Genomic DNA, 13,039 nt, shown 5'->3' with positions numbered 1-13,039 from the left:
ATAAAAATAATTAATGACTGTCATTATAACGTCAGTATAGGACTTGTTTTCCCTTTTAAGGATAAACTAGCAACAGACAGCAGAGGGGTTTGTCTGGATTTCCTCAGAATAGAAAATAAATAAAACAAATAACCTTATTAGACCTGACTAGGGATTCCAATCCCTGACATTTCTTCAATCCCGGAATTCGGAATTGAAAACGCCCAATCCTGGGATTGGTTTCCCTAATCCCGGTAGCTGTATGGTCGGGCGGCTAGGAGCCGGACCGGGGAGCAATGCTATTGCTGCTGGAGGCGCTTTTGGGAGCTGGGCAGGGGAGCTGGAGGCGCATCTGGGAGACGGGCCGGGGAGCGATGCTGTGGGTGGGCGGAGTGGCTATTAGTAGTAGCTAGCAGTAAAACCATACCTCCCAACATGACCCTCTCCAAGAGGGACAGAATTCTCTATTCCTGGACTCCTTCTTAATTTATGATTGCCATCGCCTGTGTTGAAACCTTTTTCTTAGTAATTAACCTGTTCAATACATGTGATGGCACTCATACAGTAAGAGGGAAATCCAAGAACAGAGCATTCTGTCCACCCTGGAATGGGCCATGTTGAGAGGTATAGTAAAACTACACATCCCAACATGCCCTGCACAGTTTTAGCATTCCCTACTAGCAAACTGTAGGAGAGCATGTTGAGACAACAGGTTAGCTGGGCCTGAACTAGATAGAACTAACACCTTTATAAACCTCAATAAAAACATAATTATTAGAAGCATATGTATCAAACCTTGGAGAGCGATACAGTAGAGATAGATAAAGCACCAACCAGCTCCTGTCATTTTTAAAACACAGCCTATAGAATGGCAGTTAAGAGCTGACTGGCTAGTGCTTTTTATCTATCTATTTTCTCTCTCTCTAAGGCTTGATACATCTCACCAGTGTGACTGATAAGAGGATAGATGAAGTCATTCAGTGAAATGCCTGTGTAGTACTGTAAACTCAATAGCATTCCTTTCTTGAAACAAGTTCGCTCACAAACAGAGGTGTAGAGATTAAGTCTGGGCCTGTGTAACATAGGGGACATGTCCTGATCATGGAAGGTGTCATACACTCCCAAAAACTACTACAAAATAATACTGTACTGAGGGGCACTATTTGTCTCTCAGCCAGGGGCAGATCCTTAGGCATAGCTCCCAACTTGTGAGTCCCGTGAATCATGACCCTTGGCGCGCCAAAAGCATATTTAAAAGGCTTGCGGTATAGCAATATGTGAACTGCATGGCTAATTCACATCTCATCTGGGAAAAAGAATTACCAGAATCGATACGGACGTCAGGGGCATCTGACCGAGTTGTCATTTCTTCGCCAACTAAAGGTGCACTCTCTCCTTTATCAAACATTCCAACCACATTGACTTTGTAAGATGTTGCTGCCCTGCACAATAAAAAATATTTAACGTTAATGAAAAATGTCACATTAAGTCTTTATGGCCCCATTTTGCAGTTACAGTAACATTATTGTCATTTCATTTATTTTTTGTAGTTTAAACCCTCTCATTTGTTTTTGACGTACAGTAGGAGCAAGTTTCATCTTTGCTCCTTTGGCCATGGCTAGCCATGGCTAGCCATGGCTAGCCATGGCTATTCTATTGTTCTCAGCTGCAATACGTATTGTATTGCAGTTGAGAACAATAGATTAGCCATGGCTAGCCATGGCTAGCCCTGCCCAAAGGAGCAAAGATGAAACTTGCTCCTACTGTATGGATTTATGTTAACTAGAGCAGTGGTTCTCAACCTCCGTCCTCAGTGCACGTTTTCCAGGCCACCCGGCAGGTGCACAGGTGAACTCATTAATCACTGACACATTTGAAAAGATCACAGGTGGAGCTAATTATGTCACCTGTGGTTCTGTGCGGAGACCTGGAAAACGTGCACTGTGTGGGGGGCCTGAGGACCGATGTTGAGAACCTGTGTTCTAGAGAAATGAAGCTAGTTTGGAGCACTCTCATTGAACGTTTAATTCATATGTCCTGTTTTCACTATTTACCAAAATTGCAGGGCATACAAATCAACAACAACAATAATATGATCAGCAGAAAAATTTATTTACATGCACCATTAATTATAGAATATACAGTACTACAATACCAAACTATAAAATAAACAACACAGAAGTTGATATAAATATAATTGTACTGCCAATAGAAATGTTGTGAAGGATATGTATCAAAGCTTAGAGAGAGATACAATTTACAAGATGTGTTTTAAAAATGACAGGAGCTGATTGCTTGGAACTTTATCTCAGTCTACATTATCTTGCCAAGTCTTATTAAATACTATACCCCTTTAGCTCTCTCCAAACTTGTATACAAAAGCCCCTTCGTAAGCTAATTTTTTACAGCAGTCATCACCAGGATGTATAACTCTGAAGATCTGGAGCATCTGCGTAGTCTTTTACAGTAGCTTTGTAACGATATTGTTTTTGAGTTAATGCCTCCATGGGACTTAAGATACTTGCCGTATCTCAATGTAGATATAAAAGATTCCTCTATTGATAACTTCAGACTGTTATATTTGGGCCATAGAAAATATAAACGATCTGTAAAGATGGGTTGTATTGTTAGGAATAATCTGTTACCTATTGCATGATTGAGAAATTGGCACCCATGGAAGCACAACTTTTCAAAGCACGTCATAACTAACCACTCTTCTTATCCACCATTGTAAAACTAGCATCATTGTGCCACTGTTTAAAGCTTTGAGTGCCAAGTGAATTTGTCAAAATTGATGTGAAAATTGCCTAGCAAACATTTTTATTCATTTTTATACATCATAATGACCTGTAATGTTTATATAAGCATCATATAAGAAATATAATCTTTTTTTTTTTACACAACTTTATTTAACAACATTATATAACAAATGTGAGCAACGCTGGCATTTTTAGTGGATATTTTGGGCATCTCTCACAGAGATGTTGGCACTCAAAGGATTAATAATCCACTTCAAAATAGTTAAAGGATGTTCAAAGCTCTTGAATTGTAATTTGTCCAATAAAGGTTTCATTTCTAAAAGCTTTACATGAAATATGAGATGGACAAAATGCATGGCTGGAAGATAAAAAACTTTAGTGGTACGTCTATGAAAATAATACATTTGCCATTGGTGATAGGCTAAGTTTGGTTCTTTAGGACCAGAGGTATCAAGCTTCAAAAAGTGATCAAATGAAGAGTGATAACAGCCAGCCAATCAGCTCCTACCTGCCATGTCAAAGACTGTGTTTGAAAAATGTCAGGTAGGAGCTGATTGGTTGGTTGTTTATCACTCTCCATTTTATCACTTTTTGGAGCTAGATATATCTGGCCCATAGTCTTTAGAAACCTAAATAACACAACAATCTCTCCTTGCCTCCATTTACTGGCTATATTTATGAAGTGGTGGCTATTTTATGCCACTGGTTCCCAGCGAGTTGGAGATGAAAATTAAAACCAGTACCTAGTCAGTGTAAATAACACCAACTGTGTAAAGTCCCGCGAGCTTACACTGATTTCCAATTTTCACCGCCAACCCACCGGAAAGTGGCAGCTTACATAACCAGCTATTTTGTAAATAAAAGCCTTAAATATGGCAATATGTAAATCAATGGGAATAAGCAGAGCAGAACCCAATAAAGTGTGCCATCTAAATAGGAAAACTATAACAGCAGTATAATATCAGTGAGTCAGATGGATGTGAGCTGCTGGATAACAGTTGTCATCGGTAAGACAATAGATTTAAAAGTTTATCAAACTTACAATCAACAAAATTTCCTACCTGAGTTCTTCCAAGACTACAGTATTATCATATGGGCCAACTATCATTTCTCCTAGTTGCCTGTCATTTCCTATAGGATGAAAGGTGATTTTATATCCTGTCACTTCTCCTGAAGCAGGTTCCCAGGTGACTCGGAAGGTGGACCTGGTTGGGTCAGAGGTTTGCAGATTCCTTGGTGACTTGAATGGAGAGACTATGTAAAACAGTAAAAATGACATAAGCACCAAGCCAAATATAAGACAGTATCTGGATGACTGACAGACAATGTCTAGATTTACAGTAAATAGATTGATACCAAAAGGTCAACCTGCAGAAGGTCAACACAAGCAATAGGTTGACATGGCCTTAGGTTTTTATGGTTACCATCCAACTGGACTCTGATTCACTCATCACGTGAGGAGATGCAGTACACTAATTGGGGGTCCAGCTGCTCAGATGTAAGGTCTTATGTCCGTTTCATGACTGTTTCCATGTCAACCTTTTGCTTTTGCTATCGACCCAATGACTTCTGACCAAGACATGCTATACCACACTCAAAAAACACACACACATCTCTCACATAAGTGACTAAAATCAATTTACAATCTTAGCAACAAGCAATACTGAGGGGGTATTCAATCCCAGACAATTTTTTTCCCTGACGGAAATAGCGTCCCTCGCCTATTCAATGCTGCCGTTTCCGACAGCATTGAAGGCAGTTTCTGACAAAACAGATCTGATTTTAAAACAAGTTGGATTTGTTTTGTCGGAAACGGCCGCAGATTGTTGAATTCACAGTCGGGTTTTTTTGACAATCCGTGCCCATTTTCGCCATTCCTCAAGACTTTCCGACACTCGACAGCTGGATTTCAGCAATGAGGGCAATAGTTAGATAAACACAGGATGTAGGTAGAGGTATCAATTATATGGGTAGGATAAGATCATGGGGCACTTTGACCTAATGGGCCTTGGCATTTGGTTATATGGCACTAGATGTAGTTGCTGAACAAGATACAAGGTGCGCAGTGTTTTAACAAAAGAACTTATAGCATATTTATGTTAACTCCGAGAAAGCTTAAAAACATTTTCCATTGTAGAATTGGCCACTTATTTTACACATGGGATAATAATTTTCCTGGCAATCTGTCCTCTGGCATCTAAACTGTATGAGATTTTATATAGCATTGTATACAATTATTCTCTATAAATATACCAATTTCATTGTGAAACATACCACAGCAGCCAGCACTGTTTCCAGTAACAGATTTCATTGCCTAAGGGAGTTAATCATTAAAGTAAGTCTCAAACAACCTTTAGGAAGGACTGTTAAGCAATGCATATACTATAAGCTACAGCCATTGCAAATGAACAAATAGCTCACCATATTACATGTTGCACTACGGGAATCATGCCATCACACTATATATGTAATTAGTTGCTTAGAAAGAGGATTTTACTACTAAATTGATAAAATATTAGAAAATGATCCTATTTAGGAGCAGGTTCATTGAGATTATATTATGATTTTTTTTGTTGTCCAATTAGCTAAGCTCAGTGTTGGTATAAAGCAATGGAAGCATAAAAATGCAGTGGAACATGCAATGCACATCGGGTGAGTAAGTCATTACCTAGATAGATTGTGGTGAAAATGTAATAGCCCACTATATTTGCATTCACTGGCGTGATTCGACGCTAGATTAGTTTTGAAGCAAAACCATTATGGATTCTGGCCTAGAGAAACACATGTGCCCAAGTCAGGCCCCATCTAATGATATTTCACATGCTGTTCATATTGCTGGCTGCATATGCTTCTTTACATATTAGAGTGGCATGTATCTCAGCCATTTTTCTGCTACACTAAAATGGACGTTTCTAGGTTGCAAATGGATGGCAAGAATGTGAACGCACATATTACAGAGGAGCTACAAAGAAATTTCCTTCACTTTTTGAACAAGAAATGTTTATTTCTTAGACTACAACCTTTTTATTATAAAAAAAAACATCCTTTATAATAAAATAGAGATTCAGTTTTCCTGAAATATGAAAAGACCCATACTTTGATGTTCCAAATTGAATTAAGATCCATTTAGGAATCAGTGGAACTGAGGGGCAGATTTATTGAGCTTGGTGAGGTGAGAAAGTGTCTGGTATCACCAGCCAATCAGCTCTTCTGGATTGAAAAATGACAGTTGGGTGCTGATTATCCAGTAATAAAGTACCAGCCACTTTATCCCTTCACAAGGCTTAATAAATCTATCCCAGCGTGGGTCTTTTGTCAGTTTGGAAGTTAAGTTTATAAAACAAATTTGGGTTTTATATTGTGTGTAAACAGCTCCAAAGGATACAATTTTAGCCATTTTATTATTGATTTTTATAGATTTTTTTCTATAATTGTTTATCAATTTCTATTGATCTTAAAGAAAACCAAAACAAAACCAAAAACTGAACAAGAACTAAAACACTTGACGGTTGTTTTGCCAAAACCGAAACATGATGATGAATTCCAACCATCATAAAAATACGGTGCTTAGCCCACATCTTTATAGCAAAATGTTATAACCATTAAATAATCTTAAAGAACTGATTTATGTATTATTTACTTTCTGTCAATGCTAGGGGAAGGGTTAGGTGACTTCTAAAGCACTGGTTGAGTGACATATAGTAGATACTCATTCTGTGTTTTAAATGTCCTTGCCACGCCCCGAACAGAGTGCTGAAGGCATAGGGAACAGTTGGCATCGGCTTCCTACATGTAATACCGCTAGGATTAGAAGCAGCTAGGTTGCTGTTTCTAAATGAGGGAAGACACCTGCATCCCAGATTGTGAGAGATGTCAACTATTACTATTGGCAGTTCTGGGTGCAGAGTGAATTTTAAGCTAATGATGTCACAGCCATACTTCCACTCCTCAAACAAGGCAAGATACAGGGGATGGGGGGCAGTGTTTGATGATGCAACAAGGTAGCAGAGGGTATCTGCGAAGGCTGTCCACTGTATCCACTATCAAACTTATTCAGGAGAGCAAGGGAACATCTGAACTTATTTCACTCATCATTCTGAAGGTAAATGTAAGGAGAATTGGAAATGGGGGCTTGCATTGTTTTGCATTATTCTTCTCTAAGTAAAGCATTTTTAAAAGTAGCAAGAGGGTGGTCACTAAGGGCCAGATGTATGAAGCTTCAAAAAGTGATACAATGGAGAGTGATAAACAGCCAGCCAATCAGCTCCTACCTGTCATGTTACAGGCTGGGTTTGAAAAATAACAAGTAGGAGCTGATTGGCGGGTTGTTTATCACTCTCCATTTTATCACTTTTGAAGCTTGATACTGTACATCTGTTACAAAACAAGGCATATTATATAGAACACAGCAGAAAACAGTGTATTATTGTTCAGAATCAATGAGAATTTTAAAAAGGCTTTCTTTTAGAACATTGTACCTGTTGTTCCTTCTCCTTGCCTTGCTTTTCCATCCCCTGTCTTGTAAACTGGAACCAGTGTAATGTCATAGGTGGTTTGAGGTTGAAGTCTTTTTAGTACTGTGGAGGTGACGGTAGGTGGCAATTTAGCCACCAGTTGTCTTCCACCAGCTCGTGGTCGATATATAGCACGGTAATTGATCACATTTCCTGGAGCTGGTTGCCATGTGACTTTCATTGTTGTTTCAGTCTCATCACTGACCTTAAGTGTCTTGGCATTTGGTGATACTGTTTGCAATAATAAATAAAAACATTTTTTATATAAGTTGCAGCTTCTATCTGTGTAGACATGTATCTTACTTTCATATTTGTAATAGTTAAATAGTGTGCACTTGATAACAAAACAGAACATCTCACTGATTAAATCAAGAGGGGGATTTACTAAGATGGGAGTTATATTCAAGATGGGATGTTGCTATGGGCAACCAATCAGATACTATCTATTATCTTCTAGAAGGTACTGAATAAATAAGAAGTAGATTCTGATTGGTTGCCCTCAGCAACATCCCATGTGAAGTAAAACTCCCATCTTAGTAAATTTCCCCCAAGGACTTGTAACCTGTATATTCTAATCCCCAAAATATCTTCTCATCCCTGCCAATAAAGGTAGGTCACATAGTTTATTCTAATCCCCAAAATATCTTCTCATCCCTGCTATTAAAGGTAGGTCACCTAGTTTGTTTTTAATGAAAAATGTTATGCATTACTTACTTACATTATTGTTGCATTATTGCATTATGGGTATAGGTTTGATCAGTCCCAGCAGTGTTATTGCACATTTGCCTCATATACTTATTATTGTCTCTTTATGTCATGTCATTGTGGTGTCATTCACACAGCTGTGTAACAATCATGTGGCATCTTGTGGTGTAAACATTAGAGAAATCAGAGCAGTTACAATCTGGTAGCAGTTTTAAGACCTTCTGCATGACTACATTTCCACAATAAGATGTAATTGTGAATGCAATAATGTTAACTAGGCCAGTAGGGTGGAGACCAACAAAGATGGAAAGCATTTACTCATCTACATGGATATTGTTTCCTCTTTGTACATAAAAGAGGGGAAAAATAAACAAAAACATGTTTCTATAAGGTAATGTCATCTCCAGATGGTATTATCTTTTTGGGTCAGTCTATGTGGCAGATATTAGTGATCTGCTGTGGGTCCTACTTCATGGATTTGTGACATTCATGACATTTGTGCAAATATTATTGGATAAATAGGCTATTTACCCTTATTTGTAAATCGCTTAGAAACCTCTGAGAAAACAAATGCAGAATGATGGGGACTAAATGAAGACAGTCACCACATGTTTCCCACATGTTTTTAAAAATGGAAAAAAATGCTTGGAAAATCATTCAACAGATGTCCCGTAGAAAATTTCCTGAAATTCTTGAGATTTTATGTAAAAACAAATTCGACCCATCTATATACAGTATCAGTCTATACGCGTAACAAGCTCAAGTTTCATCGTGATGGCTGAGGAGATGTAATATCAACAGCTGCATTGATCCTGCCATCAAACTGCGACCATATGAAAAATGTTAATTCTAATGCATTTCTCATGGTATATACTGAGCATCGGTGATCATCTGGAAGGACTGGGGTTCTCCAAATACAATATTTTATCCTTTCTGCATTTGACATAACATTTTGTAATACAAGTACTGTGTAAACTGACCAAATAATGTATGTAAACATAAGCCTATCTGCATATAAGGTACTAGGCTGGTGGAAATTTGCAGTGATGATAATAATGATGACCATAAGCAAAAGAATCAAGAATTTTCATTTGTATTAACAAATCCAGCTGAAATACAGTTCATAACCACTGCAGCTGTAGTATCTCAAACAATGGCTGTCTAATCACATTACTTATTTATCATTTACATTTGAACATTCTCAGGGAGTAGAATTCCCATTTGAAAAAAAAAACAGCAGAGGTTTGGGTGTTTATATTTTATATGAAAAATCTGACCGTATTATTATTCAGACTGTCAAGGTGCCTCAATACACTAATGCAGGTCTGGTCAACCAATCTAGATGTTGCATTGGCCACAGAACTGCAAATCCCATCATGCCTTGACACAGTTTTAGCATTCCTTTATAGCAAAATAATAGTAAGGCATGCTGGGACTTGTAGTTTCAACACAGGTTGTCCAGGCCTGCACTAATGTATGACACTGGTACTGTGTGCATATTTGTAGGAATGACCTGGCCACGATGCTTTGGAGATGGATGTATCATTAATATGTGAGATATGACATATGACCTGTCAGAGGATATGCACAATAAAAATATTGTTAACATTACAATAGTATCATGCATATTGTTCAGAGTGTACTCGCTATATCGTTAACGATCACACAAATCGTTAATGATAATCCCTGTAGTCTGAACATGACAAAATCTGACAATGGGCGGTATTCAATGTTCTGATGGAGAGCAGTGCCGATAGCTCACCATCAGAATATTCAACTCCCTCCCCTTCACTCACCATTTCCACCTCGCTGGTTTAATTCGTCTAGTAAAGCCATTTGCAATGAAACTCGCTGTTTAAGGGGAAATTTGCCATCCTCTCACGGTGAGGATGTCTGCCTTATGTTGAAAACGGTGAGGGATGGCGAGGGGGTTTGTCGTGGTTGGCTCTTTTTCGGCGAGGAAAAGTCATCCTCGCTGTACAAAGTCCCTCACCAGCCCGCATTAAAAACCACCCACCATTGTCAGTGACTGCATGTTCGGCAGAAGTCCCGGTGATGTCACTAAACAATATCGTTAATGATATCATAAGGTGTATTAAGCCCAAATTGTTAAAGTTTCAAAATGCAAAATATAACATAGCTAGTGGATTCAAAATGAACAATATACTATACTAATCAGTACCTTCGCTTCAAGAGGCTTGTAAAGTAAGCAATTTATAGACGTGGTATGTCTGTAATGCAAATTGTCAATATGCTGATATTATCTGCTGAGGAAATACCATGTATTTATCTAACAAAAAAAAAAATCTGTAGCGCATCAATCATATATAATATTTAAATTCCAGATAACAATCTAGCCATGTAAGTTAATCCATGGAATGCATAAATCAGACATACAATCACTTCTTCCATCAGGTCCACAATATAATGTATTATGAAATAATTTTATCTTCCATAGGATAATGTCATTATTTGATGAATGGCCCTGGCTGATACTTGTTTTTCTGCAATCTTGAACAGCCTGGAGCAGAAACATAACTTGCAGCAAATCAGAAGAGATACGGAACAGTGCTCCTTATATGACGTATGTATCACACCAACCATAATCAGTTGAGATTGTATTGATGTAGATGTATTTGTAATGGAAACATACTGTATGCACATGGAAATGCCTAAACAATCACTCTTTGTAAGTGGTAAATGAGTAGGCTACATGTTGATTTTGAAACAAAACAAAGGGTAGAGGAGACTCTGTTGCTGGGGCACTCTTAAATTTAAAATGTTACTTTTATCAATTATATTTCATAAAACAAAAAGTTTTACACAAAGGGGGTGATTCAGCTTAGCTCGGAAGGTGCCGAATTCGTCCCCGTTCCCATGGTTGGGGTCTGCACATGCGTGTATTTGCACATGTGCAGACCCCCTGTGAGAACGCATTCGGCCAGTAGCACACTCATCGAGATGTTCACATGGGTAGGGGAGGGGGGTGGGCAGGGTGGTGGCTGGAGGGGAACGCCCAGTGTTTTATGGGTGTCCTGCTCGGGGCTGGCGACTGACGTCATAAGTAGCAAAAGAACACTGCTTAAAGAGCGACTCTAAATCAGGCCCAAAAAGGTACAGGTCAATCAAGGTACGTACGAGCTAAATTAACGGTGACATTATCTTCACTGATAGTGAAAAGATAAAATGTGACATCCACAAGGCAGAGTGGTCACAGTTGTATGGATAAAATCCTGTGAACCACTGTATCTGTTGGCTGTATTAATCAATCCCAGTTGAAGAGCAAAGATTCCAGTATGAGTAGTTAAATAATAGTTCATACATAAATTCTGGTGCATTGATGGAGTCTTGGTAGCACCACCAACTATGTTATGACCTGCAATAAGCATAACTTATCTATGTTGATTCATATATGTTGACTCTTGGGAGCACCATCAACCATGTTATGTAATGGGTATAACGTAACTATGTCAGTTCATACATCTTACTGTAAGATAACCCTGAGAATATCTATTAAGATAACGCACTCTAGACAGCTCCTGTGTGGAAACAAAAGCTCTCTGTGTACAGGGAGATAAGGTGGTAAAGGGACAGCCGGGAAAGGTGGCAGAGGTACACTTTGGAAGGTGGGCAGAGGGACAACTGAAGAAAGTGGCAGAGGGACAGCCAGGGAAGGTGGCAAAGGACAGCCAGGGAAGTCGAGCATAAGAGCAGCCAGAGAAGGTGGTAGAGAGACAGCCAGGGAAGGTGGCAAAGGACAGCCGGGGAAGTCGGGCATAAGAGCAGCCAGAGAAGGTGGTAGAGAGACAGCCAGGGAGGGGAGCACAAGGGCATCCAAGTATGGCAGGAGGAGGGATAGCTGGCAAAGGTGGCAGATAAACAGCTGGTGAGTGGTAGAAGCACTGTTGTAATGGGGGCACACGGACACTACTGAGGAACTTCTAAAGCTGCCTTAGGGGTTTAGTAGTGCACATTCAAGGTCGAGGCAATGGAAGCAGCCGGAGAAAGAGAGCTGGATGTAAGGACATATGGGGAGACAGGTAATACAGTTGGTCCAGAAGGCCTTTAGAGAGATGAAAATCATCACCACTGATGACAAAGGACTACTTCTTCTGGCATTGATGATAGAGGCCCACTTCTGCTGAAGAAAGGGGGGCTCAGCTATTGCTGGCGCCAATGATCCCAGCCATGAGCTACTTCTTATTTACAGGCAGCCATCTACTTGTGAATAAGAATTTCTTAATTGGATCATCAGAGTCAGCAGCCCTGTCACTTTGGGACCCACATAACAGCACTACCCATAACCCTTTGATGACGGTCCATAAGTGTCTTCCAAGGAGCACCAAACCTCTGTAAGTACCAAAATATAAACCTGTGAATGTATTCTTGTTAGTTGATGATCTAAAAAATGATTGTTTAGTCTGAAACCATGAGAAAAAGTAAGGGCACATGTGAATAAGATATACTTTGTTACCTTCTGTGGTAGCTTCTCCTTCTAGAGGGGCTCCTTCTCCACTTTTATAGTTCGCAAACACTGATATTTTATACTTTGTCTCTGGTGTAAGTTCCTCCAGCACTGTATTTGTTACATCTCCAGGCACATTCTTTTCTCCAGACTCATCATCAAATAGTGACTTCCATGCAACTCTATATCCACGAACCATTCCTGGTGCTGCTGTCCATGATGCACCAATTGTAGTGTCTGTAATGTCTTTAGTCACTAAATTACGAGGTGACCCACGTTCTGTAAATTAAAAATATTACTTTTAACAAATGCTAAATTCTGAACTACAAATACAAGCTTCACAGAGCTTGAGGGATAAGAGTAATTAATCTGAATACAGAACAGACAAGCGAAGGGATACTTTGTACTTTATTAATTATGTAAAATAAAAATAGTGACATTACCAGGAAGAAAGCACTAGGGACGAATCCCTGGAAATTACAGACTATTGGAAACTACAGTATTTATTTTTTTATCAGTAGTTCACATGCTGGTTTTAAAGTTATGTGCGTGTTTAGAGGAAGGAAATGTAACTTATTTCATTCATGTGTGCTTTATTTCCATAAACTTAAACTATA

At 39.0% G+C, this 13,039-nt stretch overlaps 1 protein-coding gene across 5 annotated transcripts in view; it reads right to left on the bottom strand.

Annotated features, from left to right (window-relative positions):
- COL12A1 (collagen type XII alpha 1 chain) overlaps positions 1-13,039 on the bottom strand; it is a 167,054-nt gene that overhangs the window by 106,089 nt on the left and 47,926 nt on the right. For 4 of the 5 annotated variants that reach the window (XM_083177194.1, XM_083177191.1, XM_083177193.1 and 1 more), the window contains 4 exons: positions 12,432-12,701; positions 7,217-7,483; positions 3,800-3,992; positions 1,303-1,421 (listed from right to left, as the gene is read on the bottom strand). The exons of the other annotated variant lie outside the window; for it this stretch is intronic. In XM_083177194.1, coding sequence (XP_083033320.1) covers positions 1,303-1,421; positions 3,800-3,992; positions 7,217-7,483; positions 12,432-12,701 — 849 coding nt within the window. The remainder of the gene's footprint in view (positions 1-1,302; positions 1,422-3,799; positions 3,993-7,216; positions 7,484-12,431; positions 12,702-13,039) is intronic. 5 annotated transcript variants of the gene reach the window in all.

The sequence above is a fragment of the Crinia signifera genome, chromosome 3, assembly GCF_055691185.1.
Source record: "Crinia signifera chromosome 3, ASM5569118v1, whole genome shotgun sequence".
Lineage (NCBI taxonomy): Eukaryota > Metazoa > Chordata > Amphibia > Anura > Myobatrachidae > Crinia > Crinia signifera.
Note: the sequence above shows the minus strand (reverse complement) of the source record. Positions and strands in the feature narration are given on the sequence as shown.